The sequence below is a fragment of the Macrobrachium nipponense genome, chromosome 49 (assembly GCF_015104395.2).
Source record: "Macrobrachium nipponense isolate FS-2020 chromosome 49, ASM1510439v2, whole genome shotgun sequence".
Lineage (NCBI taxonomy): Eukaryota > Metazoa > Arthropoda > Malacostraca > Decapoda > Palaemonidae > Macrobrachium > Macrobrachium nipponense.
The window spans coordinates 17,888,686-17,909,725 of NC_087224.1; the positions used below are offsets into that span (position 1 = coordinate 17,888,686).

Here is a 21,040-nt window from a genome sequence, read left to right on the forward strand (position 1 = left end):
GTCTGGCAATGACGGGGACTGCTTGCTTCCTTGAAATTAGTGACGTAATATTGATGCTCACCATGAGTGGATCTGTCCACCAACCAAAACCTGTTATTGCTACTCGTATGAAGGGATCCATCCATTAAGGGTTAACAAAGAATAATTCATACAATTCATTCAGAGGTTATATACAGGCAGACAACCTTTCACTTGGGTTAGGAGAGGTCAGTGAAAAATCACAATTTTTGAAAGAAAATTGAATTTTTCCTAACTATACAAACCATTGGTCCTTTACAATAGGAATTACTTACGACGAAGCTGGAACACGGCCGTTAAAATTCTTGAACAAGGTGGTTAGTACCATCTGGTATGTGGGGAGACCCACCTGTCTGGATATAAACCTTCCCAATTTGTCTTTTGGCCCAGGTTTCAGATTCTGGGGTGGCATGAGGTGGGCAGTTAAATGTAAAAGACCTAAGGTTTGTACAGTTAGGTATACATAGTTAGGAAAAATACAATTTACTTTAAGGGGGCCGGCCGGCTAATGCCATTTTTTAAGGACCGTACTTTGATATTCGTACCACTTAATAAGGTGACTTGGGACATCTCCAAACCACATATGATTTTTGCCTCTGACCTTTGGTTTTATGACGCCAGGGCGATTTATCCCAAAAATAACCATTTTTCAAATTCTATCTCCTCCCTTGATATTTAATATTAAGACCTGGGATTACTACCATATATAGACCTGATGTCGACCTCCAATCAAATGGAGTTTTTTTCTAAAAGTCCTTTTTTTGCTAGATATGAATTTTTCAATATGGTAAAAAAATAAACCCTATAAATCAGGAGAAAAAAATTTATAAAAAAAAAATACGAAACAAAAATTGAAAAAAAGGGCTCTATTTGATGTTCTATAATGTCTTTCTGAGTTATATACCAAATTCCCAATGTTATAGCTTTAAAACTAAGTGAGGAGATAGATTTTGAAGGTCAATAAGTATAGTTTTGAAATACGGGCGTTCAAAGTTTTCCTTCGTATTTCTATAAAGACAATGTTAATAAATAATGATTATTATGAATGTATATTTTTTTGTGTATTAATAAATCAAAACTATTTTATTTATCATAATTTAATCATTTATGATGATCCCTTTGCTCATATATTGTAGCCTGGGGCACTGCTTGAGGCAAGATGGGGCATTCCTTCCTACGCAACTCTCTCTCCCCTTCACTAACTCGGCTTATTACAGCGAATTTTCTTCTGTATGTTAGCTAGATGTTTTCTTGTATTTTCCTCTTTGGCATGATGAATTCTTGCCAAAACAAAGATAAACAAACGTAAATGCAAGAGAATGTCAGAGGTGAAACTCGAATGTGTACTCTCTTTTTACAAAGACAATTTAATAAATCATGATTATTATGAATTTTTCCATTTTTAGTATTAAAAAACCAAAACTGTGTTATTTATCATAAATGAAGATCTCTTTGCTCAAAGATCATAGCCTTGGGCACAATGTGACGTGTGCTATCAGGCAAGACGGGGGCGTTACTACGCAACCCTCCCCTCTCTCTTCACTAACTACACGTATATCATGATATTCTGTAATAATACTTGAGCGATTTTTCTTCGTCTGTATGTTAGCGAGATGTTTTCCTTGTCTTTTCCTCATTGGCATGATGAAATTCTTGCTAAAACATACATAAACATACGTAAAAGCAAGCGAATGTCAGAGGTAAAACTTGAACGTGTAGACTACTTGACGTTTGTGCTCACACTGAACTTGGATTTGGTAGCTGACTGAACTTAAGTCTCCCTTCTCGACTCGGGGAATGTCAACAGATGCCATTTCTCCCAATTTCTTTGACAATAATGATCAAAATTTACGACATTGGAAGAAATATTGCATTTTCTTGTACGGATCAATGTTTTAGGCTTATTGAGTTACGTTAACTAATTAAAAAAAAAAAAAAAAAAAAAAAAAAAAAAAAAAAGGGAAACTTGATGTGTAGGCTTACCCGAAGGAAGAGAAGTACAAGGATGAGGAAGGGAAAGGAGAGGCCAGCCACTCTCACATCCCTCTTACCTCCAGAACTGCACACCTTAGGCAAGATGCAACTTGTTCTCTTGAAGGAGCCGGGTAAGCAAACACAACTTGTTGAGCATCCACCACAGGTCCAAGGGAAAAGTGTTCCAGAGACCTGTGGGCAAAGACCCAAAGGAAGAAAGACATAAATGTGGTCATAATAGAACTACATCTATCGTCCAACCCGACATATTCTTCTGAATGCAATGAGAGGACCAAGCCATTGGCACTATGCACACTTGGGGAGAGCATGTATGTGACGTTGTTATCTGCAGAGGAGATCTTCACAATCTCGCCAGGCTCATAGGAAGCCATGTCCTTAGACACTTTTCCATTGACGAGTAAGTAGCGGAGAAAGGAAATCCAATAAAGGGTGTCAAGTCTTCCGTAGGTACAGTAACCCATCAACAGGACATAGGTACACTAACCCATCAACAGGACAAAGTAATGATTGATCTGGATAAAAATATACAAAGTCCAAGGCGTAAGGAATCACGAAGGATTCGAAACTGTCAAACAGATGCGGAATGATTCAACATCAGAGACGGAGTCACGACATTAAATCCACCTTTTGAAGGGTGATGTTGAAGATGATGCCTGCAACACGTCTATCCTCTTCGCCAATAACAGAGAGAGACAGGATGTGGTCTTGAAAAACAAAACTGTGTGATGATTCTCGCAAGGGCTTTGAGTCCTAAACCAGAGTCAAATGCCATTCAGTGGCCTGGGGGTACCAGTGGTGGCAAGACAGAAAAGTTTCTCATCAGTAGTAGAATCTCAACTGAGGAGAAACTATACTACTTACGTGAAAGACTACAGCGAGTGTGTATCCACATCTTTCACAATTGAATTGGAAAGAAGTTAACTTTCGTGATTCTGACAGAGAAAAAGTCCCGTCAATGACGCCAACTGGTGAGGACGGTTCTAATCTCTGAAATTTACTTAGGACTTGAAAGAGAATTTCAGCTATTTCATTGCTGTTCAGCAAAAAAAAGTCTACGCTTGCAATGATGGCTGGAAGTCTTTAGCTGTGCAAAACATGGATGTACTGCCTGACAAACCGCTTCTTGTCACTGTGAAGATGGATCAGGTAGGATCTCTTCTCTTTACCCTGGAAGCAGAGATATCAGGGCAGGCAGTCTTCCAACATTCACTCCAATTCAGGGTGATCAATTAGTAGTTGAACACTTTACCAATTAGAAAAATGTATATAGAAGACAAAACCTCTATTTTTCTGAAAATCATTCTGAATCATCGCAGTGGTCTATGTATCAGTTGAAACAAGGAAGAAGACTGACAGACTTCTATTTCTGGGCTCAGCCGTGTCGCTCCGTGAAATATGTTTCCTTTAGCACTATTTCTAGTAAAATATTGTTATAGTGGTAGTGTTTAACACTCGCCCAAGTTTTATACCGACACCTTTTATACAGGTAAGCGAGTCAGGGGTTTCTGACATGTCCAATTTAGCAGTTCTCTGGTACTATAGCAATATTTTACTAGAAATAGTGCTAAAGGAGACATATTTCACTGGGCGACACGGCTTCCTCGCCCAGAAATAGATTTTTCCTACGTCAAAATCCCTTAATTAGTCTAATGAGGCATATCTCTGATGATTCTCGTAATGGCAAATGTGGAGCACAGGACAGGAGCCATAGGCAAAAAACCAGACCCAACCAGAGACTTAAGTTTGTGATGGCCGGGCAGAGAGACTCGAATTAGTAGTTAACCCCAGACAGAGGAGAAACAATACTAAAACAAACAAGACTCAGTGAGAGGGCAGTACTCTGCCCTTCACTCGACTCTGTAGGCTGAGTAGCCTGGTAGTACATTCCATCCTGGAATGCGTTTGGCTTATAGAGCTATCGAGTGCAGTACCCAAGCACCTGCATGTTAACTGAAACAAGAGGGAAATAAACCCTCTGTTTGGTGATAATGCCAACCCTGTGGTGTTGTTGCCAAACAATACCACTGGTTGTCTCAAAATCAAAACCAGAAACTCTTGGGAGGCACAAAAGCTGTCCTGAGTTTCACTGTAATTAAGAGAAGTTACTATTCATCTCAGTCACATACCAAAGAACTAGCTTACAGGTATGCACCTATACTTGGACAGTGCAACTGATAACAGACACATGTCGCAAGGAGAATATACAAGTATATTCGTTGGTTCCTGTTTAATGAATGCCAGCCTAATTCTTCTTCATTTCGAAAGAGAAAAGACCAAGGACTGGAAGCATACCTCCTTAATCTTTAATGAAGAGAGCGAAGATGCCGTTCTGAAGGGGGGCTTCTACAGTGATAACAGGACACTAAAGATGACTGGTTTATGCCAAACTGGTTGTTCCTAAAATGGGAACACTGGAGAGTAGACTCTGTAGAATTCCTCTTATTCTTTCATCCTTCCCGGAGTAACCCACGAAGTAGAGGGAAAAAGAGAGGAGGATTGATGTTCCTACCTGCTCTTCTGTCGGAAATAGTGGGAGGGGGTGATAGCGTGCACGATCAAGTTGAGGTGATGACAGCAATGCACAAACTCAGGAAAATATATTCTCCTCAGCAAAAAAACGCTTCCCGAAAAGAGAGGAGAGGTTTTCATCCACAAAACGGAGTATTCTCTTCCTACAACTGGTTTGTTCATGCAGACATGAGTGAGAGTTGAGCGGAGCTGAATGTGGCAAAAGTTGGCGAGAATTTGCCACATCTTGGCGAGAATTTGCCACATCTTGCCAAGCATCTGCCTTCTCCAGGTTCAAAACCTCACGAAGAGGACTGCACAGAGAACAACCTCCCCGACTCATGATGTCCTGCCTTGAAAGACGATCATCTAAAGAACTTGCAAGACACTAATACTACCAATTACAAGCAGGAGCGAATTACTAAATGACTCACACCCTTCTGCCTTATAAAAAAATTGGGACAATGAGTCATCTCTCCAGTACCGAATTCTGGATGTAGAATCCAAAATTTGAAACTCCAAGATAATAGCAGCAATTTAATATGATTTTTTCTTTAGCAGGGGTGAACCCGTACCAACAACACTTGAGGGCCAATGTCACAGCTTGCTAATGAGTCACAGGTACAATCCCAAAGATTAGGATAACCAACACGAAGAGACATTTAACCATCTACTGCTGTGATCTACTACTGCTCACTGTTATCCTGCAGAAAAAGAAAATATGATTAAAACAGAAGGATAACACCAAAAGGCACTGCCTTCTGAAACAAGAGGAGATCCCCAAACATCAACAACACACTTCCCACCCTTTCTTTGTCTGACAAGCAAGCAAAGTGGTCAAAGGAGAAGGAAGAATACCAGTAGAGAAAAAACAAAGGGCAAACCTCCAAAGTTTCCCCCAGTAGATTCTCCAAAAGAACAAACGTAAATGTCAAATTCAATAATAAATAAATATACTGTTGTGCCATTACTACTATAGCGCAAGAGTAAATGATCAGGACGTAAATACACCCTAGTTGCCGACCCCTAAATACACAAAGGGGAAAGGCAGCTAGCAAGGCTTACCACATAAAAGTGGGTTTGTATATTGATTATTAATATCAAACAGAATATTCAAAAACAATAAAAGAAAGATCCCACCCAGTGGCGGCTCGTCAATAGGGACTGTGAGACTGCAGCCCCCCCTATCAGACGCCAGCCACACACAACGTCATAACACAAACAAGCACATGGACATGCATGCGAAGAAACTCATCACTGCGTCAGAGTGCTGAACTTAACATTACACACAGTGATACAAACGCAGTAGAACCATGCAAATTACATTAAACACAACATAATTATACGAATGTGGGGAGAAAAGGGGAGGGCTTCCCGTGGCGGAAAGGAGAGCGTGGAATGCCGACGACGCAGTCTTGTCTCAGCTGTTGTTGTGAATGGGTGTGTTCTTGCGTCGCTCTTCTTTTCGATAGTGTTTTTCAATTTGCCAGGGATGATTTTAAAATATTATTTAAGTGTAACAATAAACCTAGCCACCTGGGGGGCAAACAAGTCCTTATGGGTGCCGGTCCCAAGCCCGGATAAATAGGGAGGGTTGGTGTCAGGAAGGGCATCCGGCTGTAAAAATCTGTGCTAAAACCAAAAAATGGAATGAGCCGAAATAAGGAAAGAGGTAATGCTAGGGCCTACTCCGTAAACGACGCACAGAGACATCGCCCTAACTCTGTGGTAAGGCGAGGGCTACTGCATCAGGAGCGGGTGCAGCTAAAGAAGCGAGCTCACATTGGATTTAGAGTATGTCAGCTAAATGTTGGGTCCATGACTGGGAGAGGTAGAGAATTTGCTGACTTGATGAGGGAAAAGAAAGTAGATGTTATGTGTGTGCAAGAAACGCGGTGGAAAGGAAATAAAGCTAAAGAGTTGGGTGATGAATATAAGCTATATTATAGTGGAGCAAATAAACAAGGAAGAAATGGAGTTGGCATAGTACTGTCTAGTGAACTGAAGAACTCGGTAATAAAAGTGCATAGAAAGAATGACCGTATCATCAGATTGAAGATATGTTATGGAGGAGGGATTCTGAATATTATAAGCGCATATGCACCACAAGTTGGTTGCACAGAAGAAGAGAAGGGAAATTTCTGGAGAGACATGGATGGAATAATGCAAGAACTGGAAGAGCATGAGAGGATGATAGTTGGGGCAGATTTGAATGGCCATGTCGGAAGTGAAAATGAGGCGATTGGGCAGGGTGCATGGGGGCCATGGAATTGGGGAGAGAAACCCAGGAGAGAGTGTAGTGGACTTTGCTGTGTCATTCGACATGGCAATAGTAAACACATTCTTAAAGAAGAAAAGGGAACACCTAATAACATATAGGAGTGGGGGAAGATTCTCCCAGATAGACTACTTCTAGTATAAAAGGATAAATCTGGTGGAGGTCAAGAACTGCAAAGTTATTCCAGGCGACCATGTAGCCCCCCAACACGGACTGCTATGTATGGATTTGAAGTTAAAAAGGGAAAGAAAAACCAAAGCTAATGGGATAAGGAAAATTAAATGGTACAAATTAGAGAAGGAAGGGGATAAGAAGAGAGTTTAAGAGGATATTGATATAGGGATTGAAGATGTTCAAGAATGGTGGGCACAAAATGCAGCAGTAATAAGAAGGCATGGAAAGGAGCTGCTAGGAGAGACATCTGGTATCATATGGGAAGAAAAGGAGAGTTGGTGGTGGGATGAAGACATTGAGAAAGTAGTAAAAGATAAGAAGGAGGCAAAGAAAAGATGGGAAGAGTCACAGTCAGTGGAAGACAGAGATAGGATCAGAGAGAAAAACAAGGTGGTGAAAAAGGTGGTAGCCCAAGCTAAAGCAAAGTCGTATGATGATGTGTATAATGAGCTGGGGACAAAGGAAGGATAAAAGATGATGATCAAGCTATCAAAGGCTAGAAATAAGAGCACCAAAGATATTACACATATCAAACAAATAAAGGATCAAGATGGTGTAGTACTTAGAAAGGAGGAAGACATTGTGAAGAGATGGAAAGAATATTTCGAACAGTTGTTAAATGAAGAAAATAATAGACTAATAAGAGAGGATGGGCAAGTGAACATTGGCATGGTAATGACGTTTTCTAGGCAAGAGGTACTAAATGCACTGAAGAAGATGAAGAATGGGAAGGCAACCAGACCAGACATGATTCCAGTGGAAGAATGGAAAGCATTAGGAGATGAAGGAGTGGATATACTGTACGATCTTATGATAAAGATCCTTGAACAGGAAAAGATACCAAATGAGTGGCGTGGGAGTATATTGATCCCAATTTTTAAAGGGAAAGGTGATGTCCAAGAGTGTGGTAATTATAGGGGCATTAAATTGATGTCCCACACTTTGAATATACTGGAAAGGATGATAGATGCTAGACTGGGAGAAGAAGTACAAATAGGTAAAGAGCAGATGGGATTTATGAAGGGAAGGGGAACAACAGATGGTATATTTTGTCTGAGGCTAATAATGGAGAAATTCAGGGAAAGACAAAGGGACCTACAAATGGTATTCATTGACCTTGAAAAGGCTTATGACCGAGTCCCGAGACAAGAGGTATGGAGGAGTCTGAGGGAGAAGATGGTGCCAGAGAAGTATGTGCGATTGATACAAGAGATGTACTGGAACGTATTTACCAGAGTGAGGAGCAGTGTTGGGGAGACAGAAGGTTTTGAGGTGAGAGTAGGATTACACCAGGGGTCGGCTCTGAGCCCATTTATCTTTAACATAATGATGGATGTTATAATAGAGGAAGTAAGGGAGACAGTACCATGGAACATATTGTATGCGGATGATATTGTTGTGTGTGCAGAGAGCAGGGAAGATCTGGAAGTGAAATTGAAAAGTTGGAGACAAGTACTGGAGGACAGAGGAATGAGAATAAGTAGATCTAAGACAGAATATATGTGTACCACCACTGAGGGGGATGATAGAGAAAGTATTCAGCTTGGTGGAGAGCAAATAAGGAGAGTTGATAAGTTTAAGTATTTGGGATCTTTTGTTAACGCTGGAGGAAGTATGGAAGAAGAAGTGAAACATCGGGTACAGGCAGGCTGGAACAACTGGAGAGCGGCCTCTGGAGTTCTTTGTGACAAAAGAGTGCCGTTTAGGTTAAAAGGAAAATTTCAGAAGACGGTGGTAAGAACAGCAATGCTGTATGGTACGGAAACAGCAAGCATGAGAAAAACAGAGCAGAAGAAGATGGATGTGGCAGAAATGAGAATGCTTAGGTGGATGTCTGGGGTGACAAGAGAGGATAGGATCAGAAATGACTACATAAGTGGGGTCGACTAAGGTGGTGGAAGTAACAAAGAAAGTGCAGGAGGGGAGGCTGAGATGGTATGGACACCTGTTGAGGAGAGATGAGGACCACGCTGGGAGACATACTATGGGGGTGGAGGTGCAAGGAAAAAGAAGAAGAGGGAGACCAAGAAAGAGATGGAAGGACTGCGTGAGAGGAGACTTACATGAGAAGGGAATTGATGAGGCAGAAGCGCAGGATAGAAATAGATGGAAACGGCGACCCCATATAAAAATGGGAACAAGCTGAGAAGAAGATTAAGTGTAACAATTAGGTTTTTGAATAAATTTTCTTTTTATGTCTGTTCGTTTCCTTTCACACAATATTAAAACAAAGGTTAAATGTTTTCTTGAGCAGCACCTCCACTAATTTTAGCTACGAGCCGCCACTGATCCCACCACGAAATCGTGATTACCGACCAGTCAACAAGAGCTCCTCATACGTCTTCATCGGAAGACGGCCGAAAGCAAATTGGGAATGTTTACATCCGGGCAGGTGGGTCTCCCTGCCTACCGGGCAGTAGTTTTAACAGCCGTGTTCCAGCTTTGCCGTAAGCAATTCCTATTAGTAAAGGACTTAGGGTTTGTTGTTTCTGTAGGAACAAATGTGCCTGTTGGCCTCTAGGATGTACAGTAACTTTCCAAAACTTATTTTAGAAAAAATAACATCTTGGACACCCAGAAAGACAGTTTAAAAAAAATATTAATTTTCTATGAAATATCCTTAGTTAAATGAGACATCATTAATATGCGATAGTACATATGTGATATGTAACACAAACTTTCTCATACCTTCAGTCTATCTTCTCTTTCAATCTGATTCATTTCCTCTCGTTGCTTTTGCTCCTTGTGACTCTTGGTACGTTCCCTACGCTTCTTCTCCATGAATCTACGGACTTCCGTGACTTCATAATTACGGACTTTGGGAGGAGCTGCAGAAATATTTTCTTGTGAAGGTTCCTCTGGAAGAATTAAATTTTGCTCACTGACAAAGATTTCAAACTAGAAAAACTAGAATTATTATAACAATGAAAGCAGTCATCCTTTTTTAAAAATCTGAATACTATAGTACTTTATTACAATATTTAAAATGTTGATTTAGTCATCCCCTGGTATTCACTGGGAAAGTGTACCACACCTACCTGTGACTACCGAAACCCCCTCTGGAACCACTTATGACTGCCTATTTCAGTAGTTCAAACCCAAAAAGCCCCTCTAAATGCTTATAACTGCTTATTTTGATCGTTCAAACACCAATTACAATGGCCACCCCATAATTGCGGGGAATCGTGTTGAACCCCCCCCCGCTCCTTTACAGCTAGAATCCACAAATACTTAGACCCCTATAAAAATGCTAAGAACAGCATATTTTGTTAGTTCAAACTCAAGAAAAACAACCAAAAATGCTTATAGTACCGGGTTTCTATTTATATAGTTTATCACAGAAAGTGCATTTAATAATGAAATTGATATGAAAATACAGCGGTACCTTGTTTGTCGAACGTTTCTTAAGTCAAACTTTCTGTTTTTCGAACAAAATTTTCCAGAGAATTTTGTATCATTTGTCGAACAAAGGATCGTATACTTCAAAATGACTGATTATCTAGTTTATACTTGTATTCGACAGCCTACTTGGTCTTACAAGATAAACTGTATTAAATTTTTTCCTTTATAAGATATAGTAGTTTAATGTATTCAACAAAATACATAAAAGTATATAAAGCATTTAATATAAAACTTAGTTTTTAATTAACATTTAGCATAAAAGATGTACAAAATCGTGTGTAACCGCGGTGATGTCACGACCAGCTGACTTGAGACTGAACAAGGGAGTGTTGATATGTTGAGGAGAAAAGGAGAAAAGTGTTAAAATATTACTCTATGTATGTAAAAGCAATAAGAATTCACATAAAAAAGGGAATTTCCCAATAAATTTGATGTGATGATAAAATATGAAAACAATCAAATACACTAAAAAAAAAAAAAAAAAAAAAAAAAGGTAAGTCTCAATTGAGCCAGTGTTTGGTGCGCCGAGCGAGACAGTCTAGTTGTAAGATTAACATCATAGTAAATGAAAGAACAAAGCTTTTCACAAAATTTAGCATGAATGATTAACAAAATCATTCGTCATTGAGATGATATACAGCTAACTTGAGGTAGAGGGAGGGAGCGTTTATATTTTTTAGGAATAATAAATTAATGATTTTAAGTTATAGTGCGTCATGGTATTATTGAGGAAAGAAGAGACCGTAAAATCTTTACTATGATATGTAGGTAAAAACAGTACCAATTCACATAAAAAATATAATGTTATTTCACATATGTCACAAATTTAACAATGCTAAAACAGGAAAACAATAAAATGCAATTCAATATAAAAAAAAAAAGCTTGCTCGAGTCAGTGTTCGATGCGCTGAGAGAGAGAGAGAGAGAGAGAGGAACGGCTCTGCTTCCCACTGACTTATCAGCTAGGCTGGGATGATTATTAGCCAATTTCTTTCACTTACACTTGATCTGCCCAAATCACTTTTATTTTTGTTACGGTAAAATACCAATCTAGTGACAATTGCTTTTTTACAATTTTTACTACTGTAAAAGTAACTCGGCTCTGTAATAAGTAAACTGGCGCTGCTTTCAGCTTCTGTATACCTTTGATTGTTTGTTTAAACGGTCTCCTCATGAAGTTATTTTATTTCTCTTTCCTTTTCTTGCATTCATGAGTTATTACTTGTTTGTTTGCACAGTAAGTTGATGTACTGTGGCATAATTAATCTCTCTTGTGCACTTAAGATCCAAGTATAAATCTCTCTCTCTCTCTCTCTCTCTGTCTCTCTCTCTCTCACACATACTATTGATTCCTTTGATTATCCTTATACCTAATATTATGTGAATAAAATTGATTTTATTATCAACCTTGGCATACTGTTACCAATTTGGTTAGCTCAAAGGGTTCCTGTCTTTCCTCCCTCCATCCCCCAGCCAGTCGGTGCCATTTTTACGATACAGTTCGCAAATCATACACAGAAAAAATAAAATTTAGAAAATTTTACTTCATATAACAATGTTTCGTTACTTTACACTCTTAATTTAACTTTTGAACACATTAATAATAGAAAAAATTTGAAAAAGGGGACTTTGTGGGTTGGCTTTATTTCTTATGGGGATATTTGTTTCATATTTCGAACAAATTGTTTGTTTGTATGGTGTTTTAACGTTGCATGGAACCAGTGGTTATTGAGCAACGAGACCAACGGCTTTACGTGACTTCCGAACCACGTATTGTACTTCGAACAGCCTTCTGGGATGGATTAAGTTCAAAGTACGGAGGCACTACTGTACAGTTATTTATGGATATTTCTCATGGAAAAATACCATGAATATGCGAATAATGGGTAGATATATCCATAGGGAAATCCAAAAATACATGAGTCCCAAATCTCCAGAAAGCAGATACAGGGGTCCACTGTATGTATACCTTAAACTTAAAGCCCCTCTAAAACGTCTATTTTAATAGTCCAAACACCAAATAGTATAACTTAAATTATCACCCTAAATTCAGTCATGAAAATATGAAAATACAGTAATTGCTCTATGAAAAAATCTGCAAATAGACAAATACAGTGGAACTTCTGTTCTGATATGCCCTGGTTTTTGTACGATTCGGTTTTTGTACACTTTTCCTGACTGGTTTGGGGTGTGTATTTTTATTTGAAATATTAAGTTGTTTTAGTATGAAATATAAGGTATATTTTTGTTTGGACTATCAAATGTTACAATAGACAGTTGTAAGCATTAAAAGCATTTTAGTTTAAGGGGACTTTGGCATTTCCACATTTTTTTGCACTTCCTCAGCAGGTTTTGAAAGCCATTCTTGCATAAAAATGGAGGAGCACTGCAAGTGTGATTATATATCAGTTACAGCATTTTAATTTTCTGCATTGGCAAAATATTGTTCCATGTAAGAGAAACAATGTATTTTAGTTGTATTGTGACATTATAAAAGCCAAGATGGCGGCAGTCTGGGGTGAAAATGTAAACAAACAAGAGTGGGAAGGAACCAGACTGATGGTTGATGATTTTGTGTCTGTGAGAAATCTCTCTTCTTTTGATATTTGTAGGTTGTAAGTCTGGTTTCAAGCTGGATTATTATACAGGGGCCCAGGAATGTGAACAGGTGGGTAGATTGTATGATTGTTGCATATAAGAAAGATTTGGCTAGGAAAATATTCAAAATGTCCCACAGAAAACATCTACGAGTAAGCAGGGGTCCGCTATTATTAAAATTTTTGTGCTACGTAACCATGGCACGATCATGTTCTTTAAGTTTGGTTAATTCAACATCCTAAATGTTTGATTATTCTTCACAATAAATTTCATACCACATGAGGCTCCAGGGACAGTCCAAGATGAAATGGCAAGGAATGTTGAGATCATGTGCTGACAAGATCCTTGAAGGTCAAGCTCTCTGGGAAGCCTTTGAGTTCCACTGTATTACACACCCAATTTTCATCTTTGTATGAATTTGAGCCTTTGGCCTCAAATCAATTTATTTCAATGATAATACTTTGTTACCACACTATTCCATTGACCATATTTGATTTGGTTCTCTACAGGGCATGTGGTCACTGGAAAACAAGTCAGCTAACAGAGGGGCTTCATCAGCAATATCACTGCTTGTTTCATCACTCACAACATCCTCTCCCTTTCAACACTAACTTCAGAAGTTCAAATGAAAATGAAATGCATTATTACCCTAATAGTACTAGTCTTCTTGCATTTTAATACATTGTTACCACTTTTATCTATTTACTAATTTATTTTCTTTTCTATTTTAATAAGTGGTATCTCTTCTCTCTGCATTTTGCTTTACTTGCTCTTGATTCTTCCTAATAAACACCATATTGAAAAAGAAACCCACAAAATCACTTTGTAACTTGTTTACTTCGAAGTATTTACATTTAGTTTTACTACACACTCGAGTACTTTCAGGCCCTATCTGGGGCCCATTTTCAAGAGATGTTTGGGATGTTAGCCTGGGTCAAGGCCTTGACCCAGGCTAACATCCCAAACATCTCTTGAAAATGGGCCCCAGATAGGGCCTGAAAGTACTCGAGTGTGTAGTAAAACTAAATGTAAATACTTAGAAGTAAACAAGTTACAAAGTGATTTTGTGGAATTTCTTTTTCAATCTTCAGAAGAAAACTGAAAAAAGTTTTTGTTTGGAACACCATATTCTTTGGAAGCTTGTTTTTGAAGTCCATGGCCCCTGTGGGATTGTTTCATGTGAATAGTTTTCATCTACTGAATAATAATATTAATAATTCTATTATAAAACTCCAAATATGGGAATCAATGCCCCAAAAGGGTGATTTCTAAAAACATTAAACCACAAACAAAAGTGGGAAATCTTGATCTAAAGTGGAAAATCTTACAATGGATATCATGTAAGATTTTTCAGCTCGGAATAATTTGTTGGGATAATTTTTCCCCATGACTTAGAGAATTTGCAATTGAGAAAACTGGTTTCCAATTTTGTACCAAACCTTAAAAATAACATATTAATGTAATGAGATTCTGCCATGCTAACCCATCCCCTGAAGAGGTAACAATTTTGGTGCAATGATCTGGTTAAACTAATTTCATACAATAATTAAATAACAACCTAGAAGATGTGATAAAACTGGTAGGTAACTATAATAAACCCAAATATGTAGATCAAATTACAATGCTTCTCCACTATTTCACTGGGATAGGTTCCAGAACCCAATGCAAAAATGCAAATTCCCCTCTAAAAATGCTTATAATTGCCAAATGCCCTGCACCCATTAAACTACAATGCAAATTAGTGAATGCAGTGTTGCTTAAAAAAAAAAAGTTTAGCTGATAATTTTAAGAGATACGGTCCATAGAAAAATTTGCGAACTGGTGAAAGTTCCCGAGTGAAAATGAAAGACGTGTCCACAAAAATCTGTGATAAAGTGAAGCGTGAAAAATTGGGGACCCACTGTCATATCACATACAGCAAAGCTGTAAAGAAGGTAATCTTGGCTAATTCGTAATGTACAGTTGTCTATAAAAAAATGTAAAGCTACTACCTTTGCCAGGATGCTTATGGGATTTTTTTGCAGGCTGCTCTGAAATCTGAGATGGCACCGAGAGGTCTCTCTTCCTGGGAGCCTCTTTTGTAGGTTCCTTCTCATGTTTCTCCTCTTCTTCCTTATTGTCACTTTCTCTCTTTTTGATGCCTTCAACTTTTGGGGGAGATCCAAATTTGTCCATAACAGCTTTCTCACCTTTACGCCAACTTTTTGCTGTAATAACTGAAATGAAAATTAAACATCTTACTAACCTGCAATTGGAAACATATTTATCTACACAAATACTCTGCTTCATATAACGTTTTTCCTTAATTGTTTCAGTGGCACATCTGTAAGCATATTAAAAAGAAAAAAATTATTTGTTTACATAGCCTGGGATGCATATTGTTACAACCTGTATCTACAGTACAGTAGTATAAAAACAGTATTCAGCATAAGAAAAAACTGAATAGCATCTTGAGCAGGGTATAAATCTGACAATCTTTTAAGATACTAAAATGGTGAGAAAACTCACCATTGCTGTCATCAACAAGGCGACCACCAAATTTTCTTTTCAAAATCTTTAATGGTCTCTCTTGTTCTGCCTGATATTCTTTCATGTCAGCTTCATGCATTTCCTGACAAGAAACCTGGTCCATTTGAGTATGCACTGATCCCTGTGAATTTTCCAGGCTAGAATGCTCATCTAAGGTTGACCTTGGATCAACATGCTGTGGTAAGCGAGAGTCATGGCTTCCATTTAAGTTGGTTACAGTAGCTTCCCCCCTTCTAGGAAAAGCTTGGACGGTATTCTTTGAAGTCCTTGATGGTGAGGAAGAGACAGAACTACTTAAAGGGGTTTTTAATTCATTGTGCTCGAGATCACTTTGGTATTTCTGTCTCTGACTAAGAATTTGAGCATCCGGCAGTGGTCCACCCCCTTCAAATGAATATTGTGAGCTGCCCTCTGCAACGTCTTCCCAGACTGCAGAAGGAACCTTGCCTGAATAAAGGAGAGAAAAATGCTACAATACAAGTAAAAGTAAGGTGTATAGTGTACTGTATATAGAAAACAGAATTTCTACCATCATTATTTGTTTCTCCAAAACAATTAATGACACTTTAAAATCCTATAAGGGTGGTCAGACATCCTAATTCTGTATATAGGTTATCACATATTAATTACATGTTTTATTAAAGAACCCTTAATCCTACAAATATGACAATTTGTCGAAAATTGCATTTTTCCTAACTATACAAACCTGAGGTCCTTTAACAATAGGAAGTAGCTAGCAGCAGCTGGAACGGTCGTAAGCTTCGAACAAGGGGAGAACGGTAGTTAACTGCTTGTCCGACAGTTGCGCGACTGGGAGGTAAACAAATCACTTTTGCTTTTGGCCCATGCAAAATACGCAGAGTGAGGGGTGGCATGAGGAGGGACTATATGTAAAGGACCTCAGGTTTGTATAGTTAGGAAAAATGCAATTTTCGACAAATTGTCATTTGTTCCGATACGTAATACAAACCATCGGTCCTTTAACAATAGGAAGACTCACTTCTTGGTGGGAGGAATCTGAGTCTTTTGATGAACAGACTGGTGTTCGTCCATCCCTGGAATGCCTCCCTGGTCGTAAGAGCGAGGGAGGGATCCAAGCCTCTGTCCGATTGATCGGGGTGTGCACCGCAGGATCAATGGTCAGACCTCTGGGCCGAATACTAAGAGAGAGGCAAGCGTATCTCTTCGTACCAGCAAGCAAGAACTTGTTCCTGTTTGCAAGAGGCAACATAAAGTATGGGTTTGTCTCAAGCTGGCATCCACTTCCTCCCCCTTGTTGGAGGTAGTGGTGGATATACGCTCCTATCCCTAGTGAAAGGGATAGGATGGGGCTCTGTTGAGTAGCTCACCTGCATCTTGTCCTTATCCAGCAGGGTGACGACCGTGTCCCTCTAACCACAGGTAGAGGGGAAGAAAAAGATGGGAAGAGGAGCCAGTCACACTCTCATTCACTCATCCATTCTTACGGTCACACCAGGACTCGATGCTGTTCAGCCTGCGAGGGTCTGGGTTCGCTACACAACATGTTGAACAGCCACCACGGGTCCCAGGGAAAAAGATCCAAGGACCTATGGGCAATATCCCGAAGGTAGAAGGAGGGGCATGTGGTCTGGTTGGACCAGCCCCTGCCTTCAGTACCTGTGCCACGGAGAAGTTCTTGCGGACAAGGCAGCATCTCCTTCGCATCGAAGGCGGTGAAGTCCATTAGGGAGGGGACCGAAGGGTTCTGAGTCTTCGCTACGAAGTTCGGTACGAAATCGAGCGTCACGGATCCCCATCCCCTGGATGCTTGACTTCGCAGGAGAAGTCATGCAGTTCCTCAGAGGAAAAGAAGGGAATAGTCGCATGACCTATCCCTCTTCTCTACTTCGGTGATGTCCAGTACCCATACTGGTCTGTCCGTTTGCCACGAAGTCTCTCGCATCCTCCTATCCCCATGCAGCGAAGTTCTCGGTAGTGGATAGGACACCGACACTCCATGGTGGGTGTCGATGGTATGGGTACTGTGACAAGCTATTAAAACGAAGTAATGATTGCTCTGTAACAACCGAACTAAGTCAACAGCGTAGTTCGTAACTGACTCGGGGGCGCTCTGACAGCTGCCGACTGACTGCGTTCGGTAGGAGGCAAGTTGTCCAAGCATCCGAGTAAGTCACGTGACCTTCGCCTTTAAAGGGTTATGCCGAGAGACCAAACAAATAATGTATTTGTTTGTCACCAATGCCGGACAGCGAGGTGATGATTCTCTTAAGGCATGTGCCCAACAGGCGAAAGTCAATTGCCTTCTAGAGACCGAGGTCCCTGAAGGCAAAACATCTCATAGTTGTTGAATCTCAGCTAAGGAGAAACAACACTATGTACCGTTGAAGACGAAGGTAGATATTGAATGCAACCTACGTCTTCACAGACGAATCGAGAGAAGGATTCTCAAGATTCATAACCTGTGCTTACAAATGACTGAAAACGCTAACCGCTATTTCATTGCTGTCCGGTGAGGATCGTAGTTGCAATGAAAGCGGGGCGTTCTTCAGTAATGAAAACACAGGGGAAAGCCGCCTGAAGAACTGCTTCTCATGGGCTGAACATTTGGAAGTAGAGCTGTCAGGTCGGAGAGTAGGCGATGTCTTATGACACATCTGTTAATTCCGGGTTGAACAATGAACAATTGTACACCTACGAATACGAGATATTTTGAAGACAAACTCAGATGTCTGCAAAATCATTCGCATTATCGCAGTGCGATGCAGCGGGAGACTTGTACAGACTTCTGTTACCGTGCGGTAAACAGAAAGATGAAAGAGTCCAAGAGATATCTCTGTTGAAAATTCTCGCAATGTCGAAGGCGATGGAATCTAGCGTCACAGCAGTAGATGGTCCTTCATTATTGCGAGAATCCCCGTTAATCAGAGACCTAAGTCCATGATTGTTGGGCAGAGATACGGTTCGGTAGTCAATCAAAGCAGGGGAGAGAGAGACATAACTGACCGTGCATCTCGGAGGCCCAGCTGATACTGAGCTGCTATCAGGCAGTTCAATACGCAGTAGCTGAGCCTGGCCTCTCGCTGACTCGTCATCCTGAGTTGCCAGGTAATCCATTATTCCACGAAGGAATGCGTTCGGCTAGAACCACCAAGCATAAAAGATATGCTCGAACAATTATATTTAGGCGAAACGAATTTCGGTAAATATAAAAGTTGAAATGGTGTTGTCGTGACAAAACCTAAGTATATAAAATGAACTGAAAACTCCTGGGAGGTTGCAGGCAACCCCGAGTTGCAGTTCAATTAGAATACTTCTCGTCTAAGTCGCAATCCGTAGATTAACTAGGATATGCGCCTACCCCTCGGACAATTCAACTGCTTAGCAGAATCATGTCGCGAGGTTAATATACGTAGTATATTTGTAGGATTCTGAACAACGATCTCCATCCTAAATTCTTTCCTTCAAGAAAACAATATAAGGATTGGAGATCGACCACCTTCGATCTTTATCAAAGAGAGTGAAGGAGAAGTCTTCCTCGAAGGAAAGCTTCAATGGTGAACAGAATACTAAGACGATAGTTCAAGCCAAACTGGATATTCCCGTCCGTTCTTCTCTATTCCAGGTTGGTCGCCTACTGTGAGATAGTCTTCTTTCAGCAGCAGTCTTCTTCCCAATGCTAGAAATTCCAGGAACTCGAGCATAGGCGAGGTTCCCGATTATCGTGTAACATATCTGGGATTCTCGTCTCGCTCACTTTGGACCGTGGTCTCGCCTAAGTGTTTGGAGAGCGTAAAAAAACTCGAACACTGAATGCGCTAGAAATTCCGTTAGAATTCTAAAGCAGTCTGCGAAACCCCCACGAATTCGTCAAACGATATCGGCTGGTGGTCCTCTCGATTCCGTAGAAATCGAGAATGGGGCAGGATCCCTCCTCAACGACCGGGGCTTACGTCAGGTAGGACCGAAGGTCCCCCCGGTAGCGCAGTCCCCAACGTGGGATCCTACAGAGAAATCTCTGTAGGATCCCTCCCCTTTCCCTCGTAGCCGTAAGGAGAGAGGGAATGGGGGAGGAATTGGATACTTGCTCGCCTTCCCAGTGGAACTAGCAGTTGGGGAAGAGTAGGAGCAGCCATCGCCTTGCGGCGATGGCCTCTCAGAGTCTGGGAAAACGTATCGTCAGGAGAAAACGTTTTCCCGAGGAGGGTTACGAACTCTCACTGTAGGTAAGGGTCTGCCGCCACTGTGAACGTCGTCTGGGTGGGGCTGATCGACACCTGACAGGAGAGAGCCGATACCGTCCTCCGACTCATTCCAGTCCTCGTCGAGGTCGAAACCTCTCAGGAGGACCGAAGGAATATTTAAATACGGTGTCCGAAGACACGCAGAAACGCCGCTGTCGCAGTAGAGGAGGTGGAAGTAGCTTGATCGACCGGCCAGAACTGAGAGAGCCTTCTTGTCCGGAGACGAGAGACTCTGGTTCAAGACAGAATCGGCAAGCTCCGATCGCGGCAGACCCACCGTCAGTTTGGGTTCCCTCTCGGGCCCCAAAACGACTCGAGCAGAGACGTGGGCTCTGCTGGTGGGAGCGGCAATCCTTCCCCGAGGTCGTTGCGCTGACGAATCAGCGCCATAACCTTGACAAAGTTCCTCTGGATCTCGGAAGTCATAGCATCTTGCAGAGTAGGACCGTCAAGCCCCTCGAACAAGAGCATTCCGAGAACCTCCCCCTTAAGGAGGAGGAACTGCGATAGACCCCTCTCGGATTCCTCCTGCCACTTGCGCGTACGTCCTGGTCGGTCCGAAGATCGTACCTGGTACTTACGGCGTCGTGACGGGATCGTGCGGGGTATGCCCCTCACGATCACCCCGCTGTGCCTCGCTCTTCCTGGTGCAAACCGAGGAAGTTGCAGGCTGGGAGAGAAGACATGACGCTCCCTCTTTCGCTCGCTGGCAGAACCAGCGGGCTTGGAGGGCTGCAGGCGATCGCCACTTTGCAGGCCTAGTCGAGCCGTTTCCCAGGGAAACGGCTGGACCGAGAACAGCGGCCCCGATCTCGTGTGCAGAGGAGCTGCTGCTGGTCCCCCTATCCGCCCGGTCCCTGTGGGAGCGGCGGTCAGGTGACCTGCTAGGCTCGCTGTCGCGGTGAGACCGGATGAGCGTCCTCTCGGCGCGTCGAGCCGCCGGTACCAGCCGCTCGGCTGGTACCAGCTGCTCGGCTGGCACCAGCCGAGGCTGGCACCGACGGCCGCGGGGACCCCTTCCTCGCCTCAGCGCGTGGCCGGTCGGAGACCATCACGTCAGCCCGAGCAGCCGGCTGGTCGCTGCGAGAGCGTCCGCTGGCCTGGCGAGAGTCGTCTGCACGACTCTCGCCAGTCTTCTGCTCCGCGCTTCGGTCTTGACGGCGAGCGAGCTCGGGCGTCAAGACTTTGGCTGGACGGTCTCCCGCGGGAGACCGTCCACTCGGTACTTCTCGCGAACGAGAGGCCGAGGCGGATCCTGGTTTAGCGGCAGAACCGCTAGAACCAGGCGAGGAAGTGCCAGCCGAAGCTGGTACTC

At 41.7% G+C, this 21,040-nt stretch overlaps 1 protein-coding gene across 1 annotated transcript in view; it reads right to left on the bottom strand.

The window, feature by feature from the left end:
- Positions 1-21,040, bottom strand: part of LOC135205254 (uncharacterized) — a 157,271-nt gene that overhangs the window by 98,247 nt on the left and 37,984 nt on the right. Inside the window, 3 exon segments of the mRNA XM_064235604.1 lie at positions 9,662-9,831; positions 14,965-15,189; positions 15,482-15,949. Of these exon segments, the coding sequence (XP_064091674.1) occupies positions 9,662-9,831; positions 14,965-15,189; positions 15,482-15,949 (863 nt within the window).